The 23,676-nt window shown below is 37.5% G+C and overlaps 2 protein-coding genes across 8 annotated transcripts in view; one reads left to right on the top strand and one right to left on the bottom strand.

Moving 5' to 3' along the window:
- DZIP3 (DAZ interacting zinc finger protein 3) overlaps positions 1-16,283 on the bottom strand; it is a 61,205-nt gene extending 44,922 nt beyond the window's left edge. For 2 of the 7 annotated variants that reach the window (XM_084802245.1, XM_084802242.1), the window contains exons 1-5: positions 16,131-16,281; positions 7,354-7,455; positions 5,514-5,586; positions 2,556-2,711; positions 905-1,021 (exon numbers count right to left, since the gene is read on the bottom strand). In XM_084802245.1, coding sequence (XP_084658371.1) covers positions 905-1,021; positions 2,556-2,711; positions 5,514-5,586; positions 7,354-7,385 — 378 coding nt within the window. In that variant the 5' untranslated portion in view covers positions 7,386-7,455; positions 16,131-16,281. Of the gene's footprint in view, positions 1-904; positions 1,022-2,555; positions 2,712-5,513; positions 5,587-7,353; positions 7,456-15,643; positions 15,793-16,130 lie in introns of all 7 variants that reach the window. The other 5 variants (XM_084802243.1, XM_084802244.1, XM_084802246.1 and 2 more) reach the window with 5 other exon arrangements.
- Positions 16,284-16,506: 223 nt separating this feature from the next.
- CIP2A (cellular inhibitor of PP2A) overlaps positions 16,507-23,676 on the top strand; it is a 30,101-nt gene continuing 22,931 nt past the window's right edge. The window contains exons 1-7 of the mRNA XM_084802250.1: positions 16,507-16,728; positions 19,294-19,441; positions 20,522-20,634; positions 21,863-21,957; positions 22,608-22,704; positions 23,079-23,201; positions 23,319-23,464. Of these exons, the coding sequence (XP_084658376.1) occupies positions 16,627-16,728; positions 19,294-19,441; positions 20,522-20,634; positions 21,863-21,957; positions 22,608-22,704; positions 23,079-23,201; positions 23,319-23,464 (824 nt within the window). The 5' untranslated portion in view covers positions 16,507-16,626. The remainder of the gene's footprint in view (positions 16,729-19,293; positions 19,442-20,521; positions 20,635-21,862; positions 21,958-22,607; positions 22,705-23,078; positions 23,202-23,318; positions 23,465-23,676) is intronic.

The raw sequence follows: 23,676 nt of genomic DNA, 5'->3' as shown, positions 1-23,676 counted from the left end.
CTATTGTCAGGCCAAGATCGTGTGGCCAGACAGGTCACAGGCCCTTATACTGTTACGCTCCTAAATAGTATTAAGCTCACTGCTAATCACTTATCATCATATAATAAATTAATGAATCTCTCAACGTTCATCATAGAAACTTCTATTTGTAGTGGACAGTGATTAGTGTGGAGATCTACAATTGGCCGAAGTGCAAGGAGTAAGAGGCTGTGGAACGATCATCCCTAGGTGGGACGTCATTATTATAGCTCCTTCTCTCAAGACTCACAGGTCACTGTGAGCAGAACAGACTGTTAAGAGGCAGAGGCAGTGGGTGAATAAACAGAAATAGAGTCCTGCAGACACAGCAGAGTAGCATAACAGAAGGGGCTAATACGTAGCAATAAGAAATTTTCTTTTACTTTAATTGACACATATATATTAATGATATACAACAATATTTGAATTACATATATAGACTAAATCAAGCTCATTTACATGTGAATGGCTCTACATATTTATCACTTCTGTGGTAAAATTTTATAATCTACTCAGCATTCTTAAGAATGTAATAAATTGCTATTAGCTGCATTCATAATAAGGTATTAATAGCTCTCTTGAACATTTTCCCTCCCATCTAACTGAAATTCTGTGGTTTGACCAACACCTTTTCAACCCTTCCCTTCCACCCTCCCACTGGTGACTGTCGTCCTATTCTCTGGTCAACATTCTCAGACTCTTTCTGTACCTGCTTTTCTGTGCCTGAATGATTTTCTGAAGTTCATGACTGACTGTAAACTGTAATGTCTAATCTCACTAGTTCAGGTATCTTTTAATCTAAGAAAAATACAAATATGCACATATTGCTGTTCTCCATAAAATAAATGTTGCACATGATTTCAAATATTCGATGTAAAAAACTCACCGTATAATTAGCAGCTTGAATGTTTCTAAGTGCTATTTCAAGTTGTGTTATCAAAAAATCTAATGTTAAAGCAGGAACAATTTCTTCCCCTGTCTGGCTATTAGCTGCAACTTCCCTCTGTGAAGAATAATTAAGATAATTTCTGTAAGTTAGGATTTCTAAATATATCACACACACAAAAAAAATATATAAACCTTGTTGAAGACAAAGATTTTTCAAATTACCTATGCAATATACTTTACTTACATATTTATTTATTATGCTTATTGTTAACCAATATAAGATAATATGCTTAGTAGGTATTTCCTTTAACACACACACACACACACACACCCACACACACACCCTTGCCTTGATAAGTAAGAAGCAGACAACTGTTCTACTCCTTTAGAAAAAAGTATCAATCCTACTTTCTTCTGATCCCCCCTGCCCCCCATTTTCTAATACACATAGAGTGTTTCTTTGTCTGGGATACCAGGTAAAGCTTTTAGTGGCCTTGCATCTAGAGAAGCTGTCCTCATGGCTGAGCAAGAAAGAAGGGCTAAGGTTAACACCCTTTTCTTTTAGTTGAGCTTCTGGTGTGGGCAGAGTACAGATAGCCTCTCCGGTCTGTGTCTATTTTCTATCAGCTCAACACTTACAATTATAAAATCAAAATACAAAGACAGGTATGGTGCTGCACATCTTTAACCGCAACACTCAGAGGCTGTGGCAGGCAAGTCTGTGTGAGTTTGAGGCCAGTCTGGTCTACATTAAGAGTTACAAGGTAGCTTAGGTTAAATAGTGAGACCTTGTCTTAAAAAACAAAACAAAACAAAACAAAACAAAACAAACAAACAAACAAAAAAACACCAAAAAACAAAAAGAGAACAATACATTTATTTTTCTAGCCAGGGAAAAATTCACTACATTGAATAATAAAAAAATTTGGCCAAGATTTAATTCTTTGTGTAAAAATAAACATCAACCTAATCAGTATTCAAACTTACTACTGTCTTTAATAAATGTCAAATTACATCTATACCAAATAAATTTATGTATTATTTGTAGTGTTTGACATGTATATTATACACACAAATGATGTAAAAATTTCTCAGGTGAAAAGTGATCAAAAGAGGAAAGAGTTAAAAATGTTCCTAATCTACTATATACTCTATATGGAATAAATTTTACTAATAAATATAAAAGATTAGATATATTTTTTCCTTATATTTTTTTAAAAAGTTGTGAATTTTTTTTCCATGACAAGGTCTCTCTGTGTTAGCCTTGTCTGCCCTAGACTCGCTTTATAGACCAGGTTAGCCTCAAAAACACAGCGATCCACCTGCTTTTGCTCAGTGCTGGGATTAAAGGCAAGCGGCACCATGCCTGGCCTGTCAAATATTTTTTAAAATGGGAAAACAAAAACAAAAGTAGTCCCTAGCCAAGAGTGGCACATTTATGTTATATACTGGGTCAAAATAAGCACTAAACTCTATAGCTTACGACTATAAATATACATTTCTATGATGACTTAAAATTTGTTAACGAGTCTACAGTCAATGTTGACAGCAAAACATTTAATAAATGTCAGATGGAGATTTTAAGACTCTGATTATATTATATAGCTTTATATAAGTCATTCACCACTAAAGAGAAATGATGATGTTACCTGCATAGTCTGGAAGGAGAAATCTTCTTGTATGAACTTTTCAATGTTAGGGAACACACCTTTGGGTAGAGAGTTGATTGCATTTAATAGCTTCTTCACTTCTAATAGTGGGTTAACAGGGTCAAGATCAGTAGGTATATCCATTTTCTGTTTGTCCTGTAAGACATATATTAATTTAGACTTAATACAAGTTTCATTTATTCTACTGATAAAAATCACCAAAAATATTTTTAAAGTTTTCACACCCACACACATGCACATGCACACGTAGTGTCTACGTACCTGTGTGTGTGTGTATCTAAGTGATAGAACCATAAAGCTTAAGAATAAGACCATCTCTGCTCAAGAAACATAAGTAGATTATTCTATATAGTAACAGGAAAACTATCAACTTTTTAAAAAAGTGATATGACTGATCTTTCAGCTTCTAAACCCATAGTAATTTTAAATGAATTTAGTTTTAGGGCTTTAAATTAAAAACTAAGATAGAATAACTTTTTCAACTCATTCATAATTGAGAATTGAATGATTCTGAGATTTAGGGAAGTAGCTTTTATTAATACAGTCATCAGTAATGGCTACTTGATGACTAGAGTCAAAGCCTGATAGACTATCTACTAACAGCAGTTGTGAAGTGCCTGTGAGAACGGAGGCAAAGTGCCACAGGCGACAGACGGCAGCCCTACCTCACAGACAAGCTTTGAGAACTAGGTGTCATAGTGTCTACAAATCAGAGCACACAGCTTATTATACACCTAAAGAGCTTAAGTTACTGAAGATGCCCAAGTGTGGGATGTTTGACTCTTGGACCCCTAACAGAACAATAATTAGATAGAAAAACAATTAAGAATCAATAAAATCTACTGCAGCACTGTCTGCTCTAGGGCTGGGTCTCAAAATTATTCTTCCATCCTGAGCCATTTTTGAAGAACTTATGCACCTTATATTTTACAGTACCTTGCACATGACAATTATACCCAAATTTGCTTTATAAGTAAGGTTAAAAGTATGCCAAATCTCTTTGAAGTGTATACAGATACTTGTAACAGAATTTGTTGACTTGAAATTTTTTTTAGAAAACCCACAAGGTGGCTTTATAAATTTTACAAGGATGATTATTGCCTGTAGTATATCCATATCACATTAAAAATCAACTCTATTGTCAATGTTACTAAGGAATCTGACACAATTAACAAACTTACATACAGACAGATTATGGCATGAATAAATTATTTAAGGAAATGTCATAGATTCATGGAGTTAAACATTTATCTTGTATTTTATTATTAACATTTTAAAATTTGAAATTTGCTATCAAAATATTTTATGCCTTAGTGATTCATTTAAAGAACATACATTTAATATTTTAATAATTTAACCCAAGTTGAGGCTGAAGTGTATGGTGTTTCAAATGAGAACGGCCCCCAAGGCTCATATATTTGAATATTCCAGTTGGGAGAGATACTTGAGAAGAATAAGGAGCGGTAGCCTTGCTGAGGTGGTGTGCCACTCTCTGCTACCTGTCTGTGTCCCAAGATATTAAGCTCTTAGCTACTGATCTGGTGTCATTTCTGCCAGCCTGCTGTAATACTCCAAGTCCATTACAGTCATTAAATGCTTCCTTCTTTACCTTACCTGGGTTACTGTGTCTTATTACAAAAGTAAGAAAGTAACTGAGACAAAGTATCAACCTTTTCTCAATTTCATAATCCTAAATTTTATTTAGAAACGTCTTTTCTGGCCTTAATAGCCCTGGTTCCTGTCTTTGTTCAATTGTATAACCTGTGTATACATGAACACATTATAATTAATCTGAGATATTTTCTACCGATAAACTCAAGCTATTATGATTATTTTATTCTCCTTATATGTTACTACAAAACCTTTAAAACTTTATTAGCATGTGAGTATCAATCATTAAGGAAAATTTATGGAACAAAACTATATGAGAGGTAAAAATTAGGACTGACGAGATGGCTCATCCGTTAAAGGCTAGGCTCACAACCAAAAATATAAGATAGGTAAAAATTATACTAACAGAACAACAAATTTCTCTTCAATCTTTCATTGACTATGGCATGTCTTATTCACATAAGTATTTTAATCTTATATAATTTATAATTAATAAATTTTAATTTTTATATTGAAAATACTTCACCCAAATGGAGAGATGGCTTAGCTATTAAAAAGCTATCCTTATCCCTGTATGTTTGTATATGTACCATGTATGTGTTCATAGGGGCAAAAATTGGGCATGAGATCTTTCAGAACTGAAGTTACAGACAGTTGTGAACTGCCATGTTGGTGCTGGGAACTGGATCTATGTCTCCTGCAAGAATGTAAAATGTTTGTAACCACTAAGCCATCTCTACATCCTCTCATCATCAATAAAGGTTTTAAATTAATATATAATTTAGGCTCATTATCTTTCACTTAGATATACTTAGAAATTCTAACAGTAAAAATAATAAAATGAAGAGACTGTTCCCGAAATAAATCAATAAACTTTCTGATAAATAAAATTCTGGATGTGTATTTGTGTGTGTTTGTGTGCGTGCACATGCGCGCACATGAATATTCATATTCCTAGCTTGATTTTGTTTGAATTTTCCTTTTCATAGGTTAGGAGAATATATAGTGCTTGCCTAGTACAGCTTTATCGACAATATTGCAAAGAAGAAAGCATTAACAAATGAAGCCTGGTGCTAAGATGTTTCTGGGTAACTGTGTAATTTTCAACAGATTTCAACTTCTCAGGAGGATTAGAATACCCTAGACATACAGCAGTAATCTTCTCAGAAAGACTTACTTATGAAAAATTCACTTTTATAAAGTTTCAGAAGTTGGAAAAAAATTAGAAAAATTCACTTTTCCAGAAAGTGACTTGCTAAAAATTGTATAAGTACTCTTTGTATTATAACTTCACATACAAATTTGCTGAGTATTATTTTCTCTTACCTGCTGACTGACTGGTTTCTCTACATTATTCTCAGTTTCTTCCTTGGTCTCCTCCTCCACATCAGGATTTCCACTTAAAAAAAAAAGTATAGTAAAAGCCTGTTCTCACAGAGATCACAAGTTGCAGCAGTAAAGAATCAAAGAATTGAGTCATTATCTCAAAGTTTCAAAAGTATCACAAATGTATATCAAAGCCTAATATGGAAATAAGCTATCTAGCACAGCCAGGTTTGGCCATCTGGATGTTTCTAAACTGTCACAGTTGATTTTGATATGTATCTACATCTTTTTGGAGTCTCAAGTTAGAGAAAAACTATGCTAAGCCCTTGCTTAATGATGGTAGAGAAACCAGCAAACTGGTATAATTAACTCTGCATGTTTACCAGATGCACCACAGACAAAAAGGACCTAAGATTGGCTTCCCAGTACTCAGGTTAAAAATTAAGCATGACAGTACACTCCTAGAACCCCAATGCTGCGGTGGGCGCGATGGATGAGCTCTCTGGCCAGACCACAGAGTAGATAGGGGAACTCTAGGTTCAGTGGGAGATGCTGCCTCAAAACTGAGGGAGCTCAGAGATAGAGGAAGACACCTGACATTGACCTCGGTCTTCTACACACTTCAGAAGGCTGAGTGTGCACCCTCACATATATAGACCACACATATACTCACAGACCACACACACAAACTTATAGCACGACATCAAGGTAAAGAAGTCTTTGCAAAGGAGGATTTTCTCATTGTATATAGGTACATTTTCTTGCTGTTTCCAATTCAAATAACTTCCTATTCTCTCCTGCTTCTACAGTCATCAAATTTTCTCATCTTTACAAATCAATTCTAATGTCACTTTATGAAAATTCAATTTCTAGTCAGTATTATTTTCTCCACAAACCAGTGTTTGCAATATTGTACTTATGTGCTTTACCTACAGAAATACTGCCCTTCCACCCTTTTTCTCCCCCAAGAAAGGGTTTCTCTATGTAGCCTTGGCTATCCGGAGTCACTAAGACCATTCTAGGCTCCAACTCACAGGCATCCGCCCGCCTCTGCCTCGCCATGTGCTGGCTTTACAGGTGTGTGCCATTATGTCTGGCTCACATATACTTTCTGCTGTGTATGTTCCTACTACATCAGAAGCTCTACTTACAAAGCCTTTTTCTTAAGTCTAACTCTCTAAATACTGGGGAATCAATAAACAGTTCTTCCGTGTTATGCTTGTTATCCTGTATAAAGTGAGAATTAAAAAAAAAAAAGAAGAAAACAAAAAGGCCCCACTAAAGTCAAATACAATTTATAGTCAATGCGAGTGCCTGTTAAAACACTATCTTTTTTTTTTTTTTCAAAAAAATATCCGGAGTGGAGATCCCTTGGTGGTTAAGAGCACTGGATACTCATCCTGAGGACCCAATTCCAATTCTCTGTACCCACATTAACTATATGTTCAAGGGACTTAATGCCATCTTCTGCTTTCTTCCTACATTACACACACATAGTCCACATATGCTCATGCAAGCAAATCAGCCAAGCACCTAAAAATAGGTTTTTTTGTTTTCTGTTTTTGTTATTTAAGTGATACCTGTGTACCTTTAAAACAATGCCCTCAAGTATGGCACACTATTTGGACCTTTGTGCTTTAGCTAGGGGAGAGTCCCTAAAGATCTCTTGTGAAAACTGGACTTCACTCAGTCTACAATTCTCTCTAATCAAAGTTGCTAAATTTTCCTAAAGCTTCAGGGCATTCAATTCACCAGTTTCCAAAGTTTGTAGAAAAGTCTAATGCTTATATTGTCTTGGGAATATGACAACTGCAGCTCAGTTGTGATAATCATTCCTTACCTCACATAAAAGTCTTCTGTTAGAGAATCCATGTTGTACAATGTTCTTTTACAAGACTTATCCTGATGCTTGCAAACTGACTTTTGTTATGACCATTTAAAGCTGTAAGGAAAAATAGTATTTTTAATAGGAAGTTGCAAACTTTTTTCTTTCTCCTTATATAGATCAGTTATGATTATTTTAAATATCTCAATACTCATAAAATAATAATAGTTTCAGGATCCAAATATAATCACCACCTAGAATTTACACTTTTTTCTAGGTGTAGGCATTTCTAGGCATTTTCTCTTTAAGAATTTTGTACAGCACACTCTGATCATATTCACTTCCCAACTACTCCCAGATCACTCTTTTTTCCTCTACCCATCTAACTTGAGTACATATATGTATTTATATATATACATAAAACATAATTAACTATTATACATACATAATTCATATAATTATAATGTGAAATGTATTATATATATATATACACACACACACATATACATACACATTAAACTCATCTAGACCAATTTATACTATTCAAATACTTGTGGATATAATACAAGATCTCACTAAACTGCCCAGGCTGGCCTTGAACTCACAATGTAGTATAGTATAGGCAGGACTTGAATTATGATGCTCCTGTGACTGAAGGCTGAGCCACTACATAGAACAACATTTGATTAGGGTTTTCTTGACTATTTCATTTCTTTTCTTTTTTCTTTTTCTGAGACAGGTTTTCTGTGTAGTCTTAGCTGGCCTGGACTTGCTTTGTAGACCAGGCTGGCTTCAAACTCATAGCTACCTGCCTGCCTCTGCCTCCTTGAGTGCTCAAATTTAAGGCATGCACCACCATGCCCAGTTTCTTGGCCATTTTCTTAAGGAATATAACTAGATTTCCTACCTTTCCCATTATAAGTAATTATACATACTCCATTGGTCTTTAACCTTTTACTATATTAATGGTATTTCTTTACAATAAATTCACAGTAAAATTGCTAGATTAAAAGATACATTACTGATGCATATTTTGAAATGGCTTCCCACAGAGGTATATCAATTTCTATTTAATTATACTAACAGTAATAAACACTCTTTTTCAGTATAAAAATGGTACATAGCCACTTTCCTTTCTAAACCATATTAATTGTATGGCTCCATAAAATAATAGGTGAGATATAACAAACTCTTGTATATTCTCCAGCTCAAATATCAAAGAATTTTTGTAAATGTTTGTTTTTCTTTTCCTTTTTTTTTTTTTTTAAGATGGAGTCTATCACATGGTCTCTGGGGGATATCGAGACTGAAGGGGAGAAAGAGGGACACCAACCCACCTACCAAATCTTCAACTAAAATTTATCCTGCCTATAAGCTGTGCAGGGATAAAGATGGAGCAGAGATTGAGGAAAGTGCCAAACAACTGGCCCAACTTGACAGCCAACCAGATAGTATTAACCAAACTCTGTTATGTTTGTAGACAGGAGCCTAGGGTAACTGTCTTTTGAAAGACTCCACCCAGCAGTGGAGCAAAACAGATGCAGAGACCCACAGCCAAACATCATGGGGAGCTCGGAGTGTCTTGTGGAAGAGTTGGTGGGATGACAGAGGAACGCACAGGGGACAAGAATCTTACTAGAGGACCAACAGAGTCAACTAACCAAGGCCCATGGGGCTCACAGAGACTGAAGGACCAACCAAAGAGCACGCACAGACTGGACCTAGGACCCCTACACATATGCAGCTGATGATCAACTTGGTCTTCAAGTGGGTTCCCTAGAGACTGGAGCAGGGCCTGTCTCTGACGTGGACTCTGCTGCCTGCTTTTGGATCACTTTCCCCTAGCTGGGCTGCCTTGTCTAGCCTCAATGGAAGAGGATGCTCTTAGTCATAATATGAGGTGTTGTACCCATACCACGCAAGTAGAATCCAAGGCTTACTTCCAATACTTTGAAAGTACTATGGCAGGCTGTTTAGGAAAAGTAAGCTATACAAGTTAACTGTTAGTTGATCAAATCATGATCATACCAATTACTAGTCTATTTTATTACAAGAATATCCATTCTGGGTTTAACAGATAGATATGATTCTATAGATAGATAAAGTAAATTAGTTAGATAAGGTCTTCAAAAGCCTCAGAGATCTATAGAATATGGCATTTAAAGACATTTTTATTATTTTAAAGATTCTTTGACAATAAGACAGCTTAACTCCTGACAACTCTGAGCCTACCTCAAAGATGATGAGCATCAATGAATCTCCTTATAGAGGTGGCTTCAAATGTGGCAAACCAAACACCAGGCAAAATGTCCTCATTTTGGCCATAGACAGAATTCTGTCTAAAAATGGGCACGCCTGGGATGCAGGCAGAGTCAACGGCCAAATTCTGCCAAAACAGGGTAAGCAAGTCTTCAATAGTTCCTGCCTCACAAATATGGCTGTCAGATATATTCAGCCAGAGGCTGAAGATAATGCTCCAATGTTACAGAGTTTTGGGTGACTGTTCAGGAACCAAACTTCCTCTGTCACTTTCTCATTTTGGAAGCTGCTAACTTGTACTTCCTGTCTGTTCAGGTAAAATTCAGGTAATTTACAAACCAAGACAGGAAAGGTATTTTCTTCAAGGTTGCCAAATACAAATAGCCAAAACACTATGAATGTAACATTTCTATAATTCCTGCTTGTTTCGTGGTTGTTCTTGCTGTAGGTAATTTATTTGTATATAATTGTATATTTACAATAATATAAATGTATATGTAAAAAATAAAAAATTAAAAACTTGCACAGAACAATTAAGCCATTTGTAGACTTTGTAAGTGTTTCTTTTGTTTTTACCAGAGTACTTCTGATAAGAGCTTCACTTGTCTGGTTTTGACACTTAAGAATTTTGCTGTTACAGAAATGCTGCATTACATAGCCTTCAATAGACAACATGCCAACATTATGGTAGTTTTAAGAAGCTGTACTCTTATGTCAACACTGATTAAACAAACTCTGGATGTTCATGAGTATGCTGACAAGCATATGCTGAGTGTTTAATTACTTTTGCTTAATTTTTTAAAAGAAAAAAGTGAAACTTCAAAGACATGAGGAGTTATAGCTACTTCAAAATCCAAACCTGGTGACACAGACCTATAATCTCAGGGACTCAGGAGGCTGAGGCAGGAGGCTCAAGTTCAAGGTCAACCTGAGCAACAAGATTTTTTCCTAAAAAATTAAAAGGAGAATGACAATAGAAAACTTACTAAGAACAATTCAGACACTGTTTTGTGATGTGAACTCCTCACCAAAAATATTTAAGGATTTAAAATGTGATTCTATCTTCTGGGAGAACAGCAACCTTAACTCTTCGTGGTTTTTAGTGTGGTAAAGTAATCATTTTCCTTGAGGCTGCTATAGTGAAGAACAACAGCCTAGGTGCCTCAGTCCAGTAGACTACAAACAATTCCAGGGTCACAGTTCCACTAGGCAGCCCTACTAATGGGTTGCAGCTGCCAACTTCTCGTCATCTCTTCATGTAGGTGGAGCAGGGAAAGAGTTCTCTGAGGGAGGGCCAGGAGCTCTATCCTATGAATAACTCATCTCCTAAAGGCCTTGTTCTCCAATACTTTCACATTACGAAGCTACACTTAACGAATTTGGAAGGGAACAAAGTCAACCTACTGCATACTTACCAGCCTTGTCTCAGTGACACACTCTTATATTAGCAGTATTAAGAATGAATAAAATATGCTGATGATTCGATTATCTAGTATTATAATATTCTTTACTTTAGTATTATATTCCTAGGCAAGGTCACGGAAGGAATTTTCCTAGACAACATGGCCAAAGGCATTACAGTTACCCTCAAAACCTTTGGGATGATGGTTGGAAATTTTTTGCTCCCTCATAAAAAGAATTCTGACCTCATTACAAAGATGAGTGTTAGAACTACTTGGCAACTCAAAGTAGGAAGCAGGAGACTTGAAATGTACACTCATGGCGTCTTTATTGCAAATTAACCATATAAATATGCCTACTTAGAACAAAATTAGCATCTTATCAGAAGCATTCTTTTGGATACCCTTATCTTGTTATGTAGCCCAAGAGGACTTTTAAGCTCATAATCCCGCCTCACATTCCTAAGTGATGAAACTATAGGCACGTGTACGACATAAGCTAAGACATCTTTAATTCTATTTAAACGTAGCCAGTTTAACGTAGCACTTACACAGTCAAATCTATTGAATTACTTATTGTGTGGTATTAATAAAATATCTGACAAAAAACAATGTAAAGGTTTTATTCTTGCTTAAAGGCACGGCAGTAGGACCAAAAGGCTGCTACCAATCACATGCATCTGCAGTCAGGAAACAGATTGTGAACAGGAAATAGGGGGGCAATAAAACCTCCAAGCCTGTACCCAATAAACCACCACTTCTAGCAAGGCTCCATAACCTTCCCAAACAGTGGCACCAGCTGAAGGTCAAGTGTTCATATGCATGAGCCTATGGGGGATATTTCACATTCTGACCACAATATCTACATGATATGAATGCCACCTTATTTTTAGCATTTGGAATGTACTTAAAATGGATATACTAAGTTAGGATGTGCTGAAAAATGGCTATTTAACTAATCATCAGTTTTAAATATTTAGAAATAGTTCTGCTAAAAGCATGTTGTTCACAAATGTAGGTAGGAACCACTAGATAGACTATCTTCAGCAACTGAAAACATGGTGTCCTTATAGGTAGATAACAGTAACAAAAGGGAAGTAAAATGTAACATAGGAAGAGATTACAATCATCAGATGAATGGAGAACCCTCACAAAGTTGGTTCACCTACTATCTGTGACAAAACCATTCTCCTATCTACCTCCAATTTCTTTCACTATGTAAGAAAATTGACTGTTTACTATTCTAGAAAAGATTAATTTTTAGGATGAGAAGACAGATTAAGCTTTTGGATATGAAGAATTTCCTTTCATATAAAACTAAGTATATGTGGTTTCATTGTAAGATTTCATCAGTTCTGGTGTACAAAACTATGGACTATGTTAACTATGTACACCCAAAAGCGTCTGTCTCCACACAACTCTGAAGGATATCATTGTGATCCATTATAAAAACTGCAAATAAAGACTCAGAACTATTCATTACTAATAAACCACTGAGTGCAGGAAATCATGCAAAACGCATGGTTTTTCACTATTCTCCATGACTTCTAGCCATAATTGATTTATAAGTATGTAAATTGAGTTCAGCTAGATCTGCACATACGCAATCAGAAACAAAACTCTATGACCCTAATATTGGTCAGCAAGTAATTTGAACACACAATTAATTATATGCAGTACTTCATAGTGAATTAATCACATTCACCTTTGCTAGGCATTTTCTCATCGGTGAAGTAAATAAAAACAATTAGCAGCCAGATACCACCTGCAGCACTGGAATGAATAATTCAAACCTGTCTGAATGATCTCTAAAAGTTAACAAGTTTTTAGAAGGAAGTATAAATGTATTTGATCACATATCCCTAAAGCATTACAAGTCTGAGAACACACTAAAAATATGACAATCAATTAAATTATTAATTATATGGCAGATCTCTATAGTTTTGACACTGTTTTCTTTAGAAAAAAAGGCTTCTTGCTTTAATTCACAAGATAAGAATCTACTTGGTCCATACACGTAACTAGAAATTTTTACGAGCTATGCAAACGACCTTACTCTATTCAAAAGAGTAGGCCTTCAAAAAATTACTAAAAATGGTTACTACACTCTGACATGTCTCTCGCATCTTTACTTACCCATGAAACTGAATTCAAAACAAATGTGTATTAATTATGTGAGACAAGCAAAAAATTCAAGGCAACATTTAGACTGTAAAAATAGATGTGAAAATTGGGGGAAAACATTTATTTAAATTATTAAGACATTTTCTCAACACAGATATGATTTCTGTAAAGTATATAAAAAGAAAAGTCATTAATTATATTTCAAAACCGAAAAGTGATTTTATGTCTTTAGCAATCAGGACAGCTATATTTTAATACTTGACAGTTATTAAAAAAAAAACAACAAAACAAAACACAGAACAGTAACATACCTCTTAGTGAGAGAAACACCAGATACATGCGTCTTTGAGTTATGTCACTCACTATTGCACAAACACGGTAAGAGTCCATTAATATTAATACACACTTAATGGCAACAGTCAACCACTAGATGTCTTTGTTAGGTTTTATTGCTGTGAAGATACATCATGACCAAGGCAACTCTTATAAAGGTAAACATTTAATTGGGTCTGGCTGACAGTTTCAGAGGTTTAGTCTATGATCATCATGGGGGGAAGCAGGGCAGCATGCAGGCAGACATGGTACTGGAGGAGGCTGGAGTTCTACATCTTAATATGAAGGTATCCAAGAGGAGACTAGATGTGTCTCACATGGGTGTAACTTGACCATTAAGACTTCAAAGCCTGCCTCCACAGTGAGACACTTCCTCTAACAAGGCCACACCTCCTAATATTGGCACTCCCTAGGGACAAGCATTTAACCACATGAATCTATGAGGGCCACCTATTCAAACCACCACACTAGACATGGGCACAATATGATAACAGATTGGGTAACAGATATTTCTGGCTTCACATGGCACACTATTCTACATTAAACTTTTTAAAATTATTATTATGAATACTAGGGCATTTCAAGGTAATGATGAAAGTATGGTACGGCAAACACATGGTTAGCAGTTTATTTGTACCACACATATCTATATATGCTATACTTTATGATGCTGTCATGTAACGTGTTACATTATGTGTTACATTTCAATTGTGGCAACTAGGATGTCACTAGGTCACCGGAAGTTTCCAGTTTTCAGTTTAGTATGATCTCACTGGACCACCATCACATATGCATCAGTGACCAAAGCATCATTATGGCGATGTGCCTGCTATTTCAATGGAAGAGATAATTTTCTCCTTTTTTTTGGCACATTAGCTTTCTAATAAAGGCTAATATTCTTGAGAAATGGAAATAACATAAAGTTCATTTACGAGACTCTGAATAAAGGAGTCATAAAGGTCATCCTGGGTCAAGTTCAGTGTCAGTATCAGAAAGTTCTAGTTGTAACAGGGACATGTTAAACAGCCACATGCTTTAGTCGGCCATTTTCTCCTGGATTTCTGTGCCTTGAAAGTTTAGAAGGTAGGTAAATGAACCATTTGTCGTATGTGCTGTTAAAGCACTTGTTTTGGAACCTGGGCTAATAAAACATTTGTTCTACTTCCTACTGATATCTATTAACAATCCCCTTGTTTTGGAACTTAGGCCAGGGAAACATCTGTGGCATCTGCTATTCCTTATTTTACATTTGGCCCTCCTTATGTCCCCACTAGAAGTTTTCCAAGCCAGAAGGTCATTTGTAACCTGACAGTTTACACACTCAATATTCACTTAGCAAATAATGTCACCTATCCCTCTGCATACATCAAAACCTTTGAAAGGAAGATGCTGATAAGTAGATTAAGACTGGCTGTGCTAACCTAAGGCTTCTTTAGCAGTCTTTACGCTCTTTCAGATGACAACCATGGGTCAGCAGAGCGTTAGTGTTTTCTAGCAGCCTCTTCTTAGCTCTGTGGGTTTTCCAAATCTCTCCAGTCTCTAAATACTTAAATACTATGAGATTCAGACCTAGGAAGTAAATTCTCTACCCCTACTGACCTCTACAACATTTAGCATTGAAGCTTTGATTTCTGTGCATCCTCAATGTCTTTAATTACTAATAAATTCAATAAAGGATGAAACAGCCTACTCTTGGATTTCACTTCATGAAAAGACTGAAGTAGTGAAAAGCAGACACAAAGAGAGGTGAAAAAAAATAAAAGCAAACTGGCTCCACGTTTTATTGATGATGATTTCTTTTTCATGTATGAAGTGAATTCCAAAAGTACTTTTCTATTTAGACTATTTCCCTTATTGGATGGTTGCTTCTCCGAAGGTACCACTATCTAGTCTTTGTTCTGTGTGGCAGGCACTCTGCAGCCTGTTATACATATTTGTTTAAAATTGAGTGAACGGAGGGTGGGTTGCATGAGAGTGGGACTAGGAGGAGAGGAGGGAGGGGGCTGGGATCAGGCTTTAAAGAGAATAAATGAAAAACACTGAATGAATAAATGAATGCATGCATGAACGAACATATTAGCTACAAATTCTTTCGTGAACATCTCAACGCCACCATCATTTTCAGCCATCAGTTAGCTTTACTTTTATTTTTTTTCTTAATATGAAAATAAATCCCGTCTTTAACATACCCAAGGGAAGAAAAACTGTTTCCCGAATTCACAAAACATTTCAGAGGAACTTCTTGGTCAAATGGTCACGTCCTCTATTCTCAAACCTAGCTCCAGCTCTTGAACCAGTTGCTGACTCACTTCGTTACACATCAATGCAAAACACTATCCTCTGATTAAAAAACAAAAAGAAAGCCTCAACAGAGCCATTTTTTTTTTTTTGAACCACCGAAATGAACAAAATAATCATGCCCGCCAGGGACACCTTCGCCTATAGAAATCAACGCTGACGAGAACACACTGGGGAGCAACTCCGGGGTGCAATTCCTAGGGAGTCCGACAAATTCTACTGTAAGGCCATGACTGACTTGCCACGGAGTCCTGGCGGCCACGGGTTTAGCCTGAGCAAGTCTTCTCTAGGCACAAGGGACCCACGCTGGAGAACCTGAGGCCCCTCCCCCGCCGCATCAAAACCTGAGCCCCGAAGATCCTGCTCGGAGTTCCTCACCGTGTCTAGACTAGGGGGAAGCGACCATATCTCTGGCAGAGGCTGACGGACAAACGAAAACCAGACCCCGCAGCGCCGCGGCCGAGGAGACCCTGGGAACCAGCGCCCACCATACGCAGGGACACCCCCCCGCCCCCCTCGTGCGGACTAACAGCCCCTCCACAGGTTGAGCCTCGAGTCGCGTTTCTCGCGAGATCCCGCGTCTTCGCGGACCGGCAGCTGAAACCTCGCGGCCTCTCTGCTGCAGCGGTGCTGCGGGCGAGCGGCTCCCAACCACATTCCCGAACCCCCCGAGCCTCGACCCTAGGCCCACCCCGCCAATCACAGGCAGCAGGTCCCAGAGGCTTGCCCAGAGACTTCCGGAGTCCAACCGGAACAGGAAGCAGCTGGGACGGGAGGGGTGGGGCCTAAGAATCAAAAAAAAAAAGGCGCGGCGGCAGCTAGAGGCTGGCGCTGGCGTTCGCGGTGGTGGCCGCTCTCAGTGTTCCGCGTCGGGATGGACTCCACCGCCTGCCTGAAGTCCTTGCTCCTGAGCATCAGTCAGTACAAAGCCGTTAAGTCGGAGGCGAACGCCACTCAGCTTCTCAGGCACTTGGAGGTGAGGGGTTATCGGGGCGCGAGTGGGTGCTCCCCTTGTGTAATCCTGTGTTCCTGAGGGGCCAGCGAGTGGCCGCCTGGCACAGGACAGTTCTGCAGCCGCTTCTCTGTCCTTGCACTGGTGAGGGCGACTGGGTGTGCGCGTTCGGGTCGGTGACAGGAGGGGGATCGTGGCCTGCCGTGTGTGTGTGTGTGTGTGTGTGTGTGTGTGTGTGTGTGTGTGTGTGTGTGTGTGTTAACTGGCCTTTCTTTTAGGTGTCTTCTAAGTACGTTTTGGTTTCTTTGTTGAATATTCACTGGCTTCTTTCTCCCAATATAATCTGGGCACTTTATTCAGGTTGCACATACTACCAGGGCTCCTTTTATGCCTGGTGTTACCCCGTTTATTTAAGTGTACCACAGGCTATACACATTTACCTGTCGATAGACATTTGGATTTTTTTTTTTCCAGGAATGGATGGAATTATAAACAAGGGCATTCCAATCATACACTTTTATTATGTTTAAATGCACTCATACCTTATATTGCTACCAGTAGAACTATCAGGTCATAAGAAAGGCTTGTGTTTCCTTTTTTATAATTTTTTTTTAAGCTTAATTATTTGTGGGTGATGTGAGTGCAGTTCTCTCAGAAGACAGAAGAGGGCGCGGTATTCCTCTCTGGAGCTGCAGTTACAGGTAGTTGTGATTTTCTTGATGTGGGTGCTGGGACTCAAGCGCGGGTCCTCTGTAATAAGAGTAGTACAGGCTCCCAACTGGCAAGCCATCCGACCCACATTCACTTTTATTTCAAATCTCTGAAAACAGTTTTCAAAAAGTGGCCTTTCACTTACTGGCAGTGTATCCACTTTGCCACCACTCAGCCATTTCTTTCTTAGTTCTTAATAGTTACCTTTTTGAGGGTAATGTTTTGGTTTTGGTGGTCAGTGTCATCATGCAGAGGACTGGTGACAGTTTCTGAGGATACACAAATGTATGTCATAAGACGGGAGGTGAGTCATTCCTCTGAGCTGCTGCTGTCAATGTTTGACTTGATAACTCCACACAAGGCTGTATCTTGAGTCATTTCGTGATGAGCAGGGCCAAGTTGATCTGGTCTGGTATTTGATGATGGTATTTCACATCACTGACCATGTGACTAGTTATCAAAAGTGTGGAGTCAGCTGTTGGGGGTATAAATCTGAGTTGTGCTTCTTTTTCATCAGTGTGTGCTTTGGTTTACTCAAATACAAATTGAATCAGAAGCTCCCAAGTTACAGAGTTACGAAGCTGAAAAGGAGTTACCATGTCCAAAGCCATATTAGGTACTGTGTACGTATTATCATTAAAATAAATTAGGTTTTATTAGGAAAAAATTGATTTTTACTTTGTACTAACTAGGTACTGTATGTTAGACTGCTGTTGAGATACATGTCCAGCCCCAATCATGTTTAAAACAGAAAATACCCTCATATTCTAGAGTGCTGAAGTTCTTAATAGATAAAAAAAGACCATGTTCAGAAAGTTGTTGTTCTCAGGAGAAGTTGCCAATTTGTGTGATTTTTTTTTTTTTACTTTGCACATATTTTTCCATCTTATAGACTAATTAAATGGTAACAAACATTGTATGGTGGAATAGGTAATGCGAAGCTCCAAGAGCAAAGCTTATAAGGAAGTGAGAAGACAGAAGGGAGCTACAGAAGGAGGAATTAGGCTCTGATAATTAGAGGGTTACTAAAGCAGTCTGCTTAGATGTACCCTTTCAAGTATGTGTATAAGATGCATTAGTCAAATTCTTTGTTTTGTTTTGTTTTGTTTTTGTTTTTGTTTTTCTAGACAGAATTTCTCTGTGTAGCTTTGGCTGTCCTCAACTTTGTAGACCAAGCTGGCCTCAAACTCAGAGATTCGCCTGCTTCTGCCTCCCTGAGTGCTGGGGTTATAGGCGTATACCAACCACACGCAACTGCATTAGTTTAATTTCTAAAGTAATAAATTGTTTGACTTTAAATATCAGTTATAACTAATCTCCCTCCCTAAAATAACTGGACTTAAAAGTAAAAGTTATTAAACACTTACCCTTGTTACATCCTTTAATATGCTTCATTAACTTTATTGTTTGTGCATACTCTCTTAAGTTCAGCCTGAAAGCAGTCACTAGTTGTCCGCTGGACTTCATGTTCCATTCTCCGAGTCAATGGAAGGAGTATACCAGGCTTCAAAATAATGGAGCTAGTTGTTGTAGTGCACATTTTAGTCTCTGTTCAGGATAGTAGAGGTAACATATAAATATTACCAGGTAGTCAAAAGTTCACTAGAACATGAAAGAAGTAAGTTTACTGTACAGCTGTGTAATAAGTAAAACTTGGGTGATGGTTTTGGGAAATGTTTGTGGGAAAAGTAAACAACCTGCAGTGCAGATCATTCAGTGGAGAAGGAGCGAGTCTGCAAGTGGGCAGCGAGAACAAAGGGGTGGATCTCCTGAGTTGGGAAACAAAGGACTAAGTGGCACTAAAGAAAATTGGCTAATTTGAAATGGAGAAGCAATAGAAACTGTCAGCTCCTAACACATTTGCTTCCCATTTTGTAGGTAGTTTCTGGACAAAAGCTGACACGGCTGTTTACATCACATCAGATATTGCCAAGTGAATGCTTGAGTTGCCTCGTCGAGCTTCTTGAAGACCCAAACATAAGTGCTTCTCTGATCCTAAGTATTATCAGTTTGCTGTCTCAACTGGGTAATGTATTCAGACTTCCTTTTTCAGAGTTTGGAAGACTATTAGCTTAATATTCTTTTCTTTTCGGTGGTGGTGGTGGGGCTTACGAAAGGGTTTCTCTCTATAACAGCCCTGGCTGTCCTGGACTCGCTTTGTAGAACAGGCTGCCCTCCAACTCACAGAAAACTGCCTGCCTCTGCCTCCCTGAGTGCTACGATTATAGGGGTGTGCCACTGTGCGCCCAGCTGAACTTAAAGGGCAGATAGAATTGAAGAATTTCTTTAAGAATGATTTCTTCATTGTAGAACCCTTTAGCGTTCTTACAGATCTCTCAAGAGTCCCTGCGTATATACATATGAACACATGCATACACATGTCATTTCTTAAAATATTGGATCAAAGATTCTGCCATATATCAAAGAGTTCTATGTTCTACAGAAAAGAATGCATCAGGGGAAATGACATTCTATTGAATTTTAAAACAACGAAAAGTCACATGAACATAGTGCCAATATTAAAGACAATAATCAGAAAGACATGGCTACCAATCGAAGATCCTTCTGTGATGGATTACATTGAACACAGAGCAAAAGATAAACTATAGTTACTTTTTCTATTCCTCCCCTTTCCATTTTGTTTTTAAATGTTCATATATTAGTCATTTCTCCTCTTGCTTTTTGTGTGCAGAGGTGTTAAATATTTTTGTATATGGTTTTGCTTAGTAATAGAGAAGTTTTAGCAGAGACCAAACCGGCATATTCCACCAATTCAGCTGTTACATTGTTTAAACAGACAAGTTTCTATACATATGTAAAACAAATTGTATTTTGAAATTGGTGGGCATTAATTTAAAAAAAAAGTCTGTCTTGGCCAGCCACGGTGGCTTAGCCCTGTAACCTCAGCACTCCTGAGCCTAGAACAGGAGGAACTGCCATGAGGGCCAGGCCAGTCTGGGCTACTGAGTGAGAACCTGATTCCAAAACAGAAAGTTCTAGCTCCTTTAAAGATAAGATTATATGACATAAACATTATTTTACTTTTGTTGAATGATTTGTGCATGTAAAAGTGATGCATTTCATGCCATTTTATTTTAACTTTTAGCTTTAGATAGTGAAACTCGAGACTGCCTTCAGAATATATACAGTCTGAATAGTGTGCTGGCGGGAGTGGTCTGTCGGAGCAGCACTTGCCACAATGAGTCGGTGTTTTTACAGGTATATCGATCTTCATAGGACATTGTCACCTACCCTCCTTTCTTTAGTCTCAGACCAGAATTGGTAAGACCTTTTATTTACTGCTGTGGTACCGTTTCTATGATGACAGAGCATGATCAGACATAGTTGAGATTAGGGCCTGGTTAGACACATGCAGACTGCGTAAATATTTCTCAAGAAGAGAACAGAGAGAACTAGAGCTTAAAACACTGTAACTAACTTAAGAACGTATGCATCTTGAAATGTGAACTATTCATATTAAAACTATAATTTGTGTTAGTATAGAGTCTCAGTCCATTGAAGAAATACCTTACAAAATTTAAACCAATGGTTTAGACTTGCGTAGCATAATTTAAAAACTCTTGCAGCCATCATTTTATTGAATCTAAAATGTAACCTTCTGCAAAGAAGAAAACTATGACAATTAAACTAACATGCAGTTATAGAGAAAAATGTGGAGGCAAAAGGATAGCCTCAAATTAATTCAGCCCACACTCAAGTTTAATGTATGTAAGGACACAGATGCCTGTGGTCAGCTTTAGTTACTACAGCTGAGGACTTGACGTAGTTTTGTGGTTCAAGGTTTGGTTGTTCGGGGGCATGCCATCTACACTGGCATAGATCCGGCTGTAACCATGGCACTTGGGAAGGGTGGGAATATCACCATATCTCAGGTCAGGTAGGAGAGGTACCAGGATCAGGCTCGTTTCTTTTATAACTTTCCTCTCGAGAACTACCAACAGGATCGCATGGGAGATGCAGCATACTACCAGTGACTTAAGGACTTTTATTCAGGCACTAATTTCCAGGGGTTCTGACACCTCTCAGTAGCACCATCCTGAGGAACTAAGGCTTAAATAGCAAAACCCACCCTTAGTGGACACAATTAGGTGCCACACAAACCATAGCAATGACAGGCCTTAAAATGAAGTTTGTAGAAGTGAATCTATTAAGACATGACTCCTAAGGTTTTTCAGGATATGTGATTTAAAATAAAATGGCAATAAGGTGCCACTCTAATCATGGCAATGACAAGCCTTGAGATAAAATTTGTACAAGTAGATGAGTTAAGACTTGACTCCAAAGGTTATATATTTTAAAATGAAACTTAAGAAATTGCTCTTTTGTTTGGTCCTAAAATGATGCTCAAAATGTTTGCAGTAGTCCATTTTGATGAGCAAGAAATATGTTTTCATGTGTATACTCACAATCATATTCTTATTTTCAGTGTATTCAGCTCCTGCAGAGGTTAACATATAATGTCAGATTTTTCCATTCTGGTGCCCATATAGATGACTTAGTTACCTTCTTGATTGGTCATATGTAAGTATGCAACAAAACATGTACTTTAATAATTTGTTGGTATATTATTAAGTAGAACCTATGTGGTAGATCACATCTTAGGAAATGTTTTCTAGTTTAAAAATTATTTTTATGTGTATGCAGTGTGCCTGAGTCCATCCATGTTCTGTGATACACCTTGTGTGTGCAGGTGCCTGTGGAGGAAAAAAGAGGGCTTCAGATTCCCTTGCCCTGTCCAGCGTGGGTGCTGGGAACTGAACCTGAGTTCTCTAAAGAGCAGTAAGTGCTCTTAAACCACTGAGCTACCTTGCCAGCATTACCTGCTTTCTGTGTTTTTAAACTAAGATTACTGTTTGTTTACTCCGCTCGGGTAGTTTCAATGGTTACGTGCCATAAAGCAGGTTTAATTTTCATAAAATTTAACAAATTGATTTAGAAAGAAAACTATTAATCAAGGTGAACCTTGTATGTGCTTCACAGTCATTTTGGCATTTATTTCTGTATTTTGTGATACAGTTGAATAGGAGAATTTAGTTTCAAAATGTAAGTAGTAGTATTCAGACTATGATCATCTTGTTCTCATGTGGAAGATGGAACTTAGCATACTAACTACTTCCTGCCTGATTTTTGACTAAATAGACTGAAAACCATGCTTTCTGTCTCTGCAACAGTCAGTCTTCTGAAGATGAGCTAACAATGCCTTGTCTTGGACTATTGGCAAACCTTTGTCGGCACAGTCTTTCTGTTCAAACACAATTAAAAACTTTGGTAAGTAGGGGGTTTCGTGTTTGTTTGATTGTTTTTCTTTTGCGGTAGTAGATTCTATTCCTAATTCTTCAGAGGCTTTTTGTTTGTTTGTTTTTATTTTGTTTTCTTCTTCTTTTTTAACTTCCATTCTTGACTATGGAACTAGGGCCTTTGAACATGCCATCTGGGTACCTTTACCAAAATAACAAAACAAAAAATAAATAAAATCTCTGTATATCAAACAGTTTTGGAATTTCTAGTTGTCTCTGTTCTAAAATTTCTCTTTAGAGCACTCATCTTTTAAAAGTAATAATCATGTGTTGAAAAGCTCATAATAATGTTTAGTAAGCTTGTCTACTATGTACAGTTGAAATTCACTTTCTTTTCTCCTTCAGAGTAATGTAAAATCTTTTTACCGAACTCTCATAAGCTTCCTAGCACACAGCAGTCTGACTGTGGTTGTATTTGCACTTTCAATATTATCCAGTTTGACACTAAATGAAGAAGTGGGGGAAAAGGTAATTTTTTTCTGTCTATGGAATTAACTTTGAAATTATTGTGTTTGACATTTTAAGTCAGTAAGATGTCAAATTACAGTTTTGTATGTATAATAAAGTTTTCACAATTTTTTAAAGCTATTTCATGCTCGAAATATTCATCAGACTTTCCAACTAATCTTTAATATTCTCATAAATGGTGATGGTACCCTAACAAGAAAGTATTCAGTTGACCTACTTATGGATCTCCTCAAAAACCCTAAAATTGCTGATTATCTCACCAGGTAAGTTATTTATAAAAAGCATCTTTTTTTGTTATTGTTTTAAATTTTTGTCAATTATGTGTACATGGCTGTTTTGCTAGCATGTATATATTTATGTACACCACATGCGTGCCTGGTGATTGTGAAACCAAAAGAGGGCCTTGATCCCTGAACTGGCATTAGAGACATCTGTGAGCTGCCGTGTGGATGCTGGGAATTGAACCGAGACGCTG

The sequence above is a fragment of the Acomys minous genome, assembly GCF_964271855.1.
Source record: "Acomys minous genome assembly, chromosome: 11".
Taxonomy (NCBI): Eukaryota; Metazoa; Chordata; class Mammalia; order Rodentia; family Muridae; genus Acomys; species Acomys minous.
This window is presented reverse-complemented; position numbering and strand designations above follow the sequence as displayed.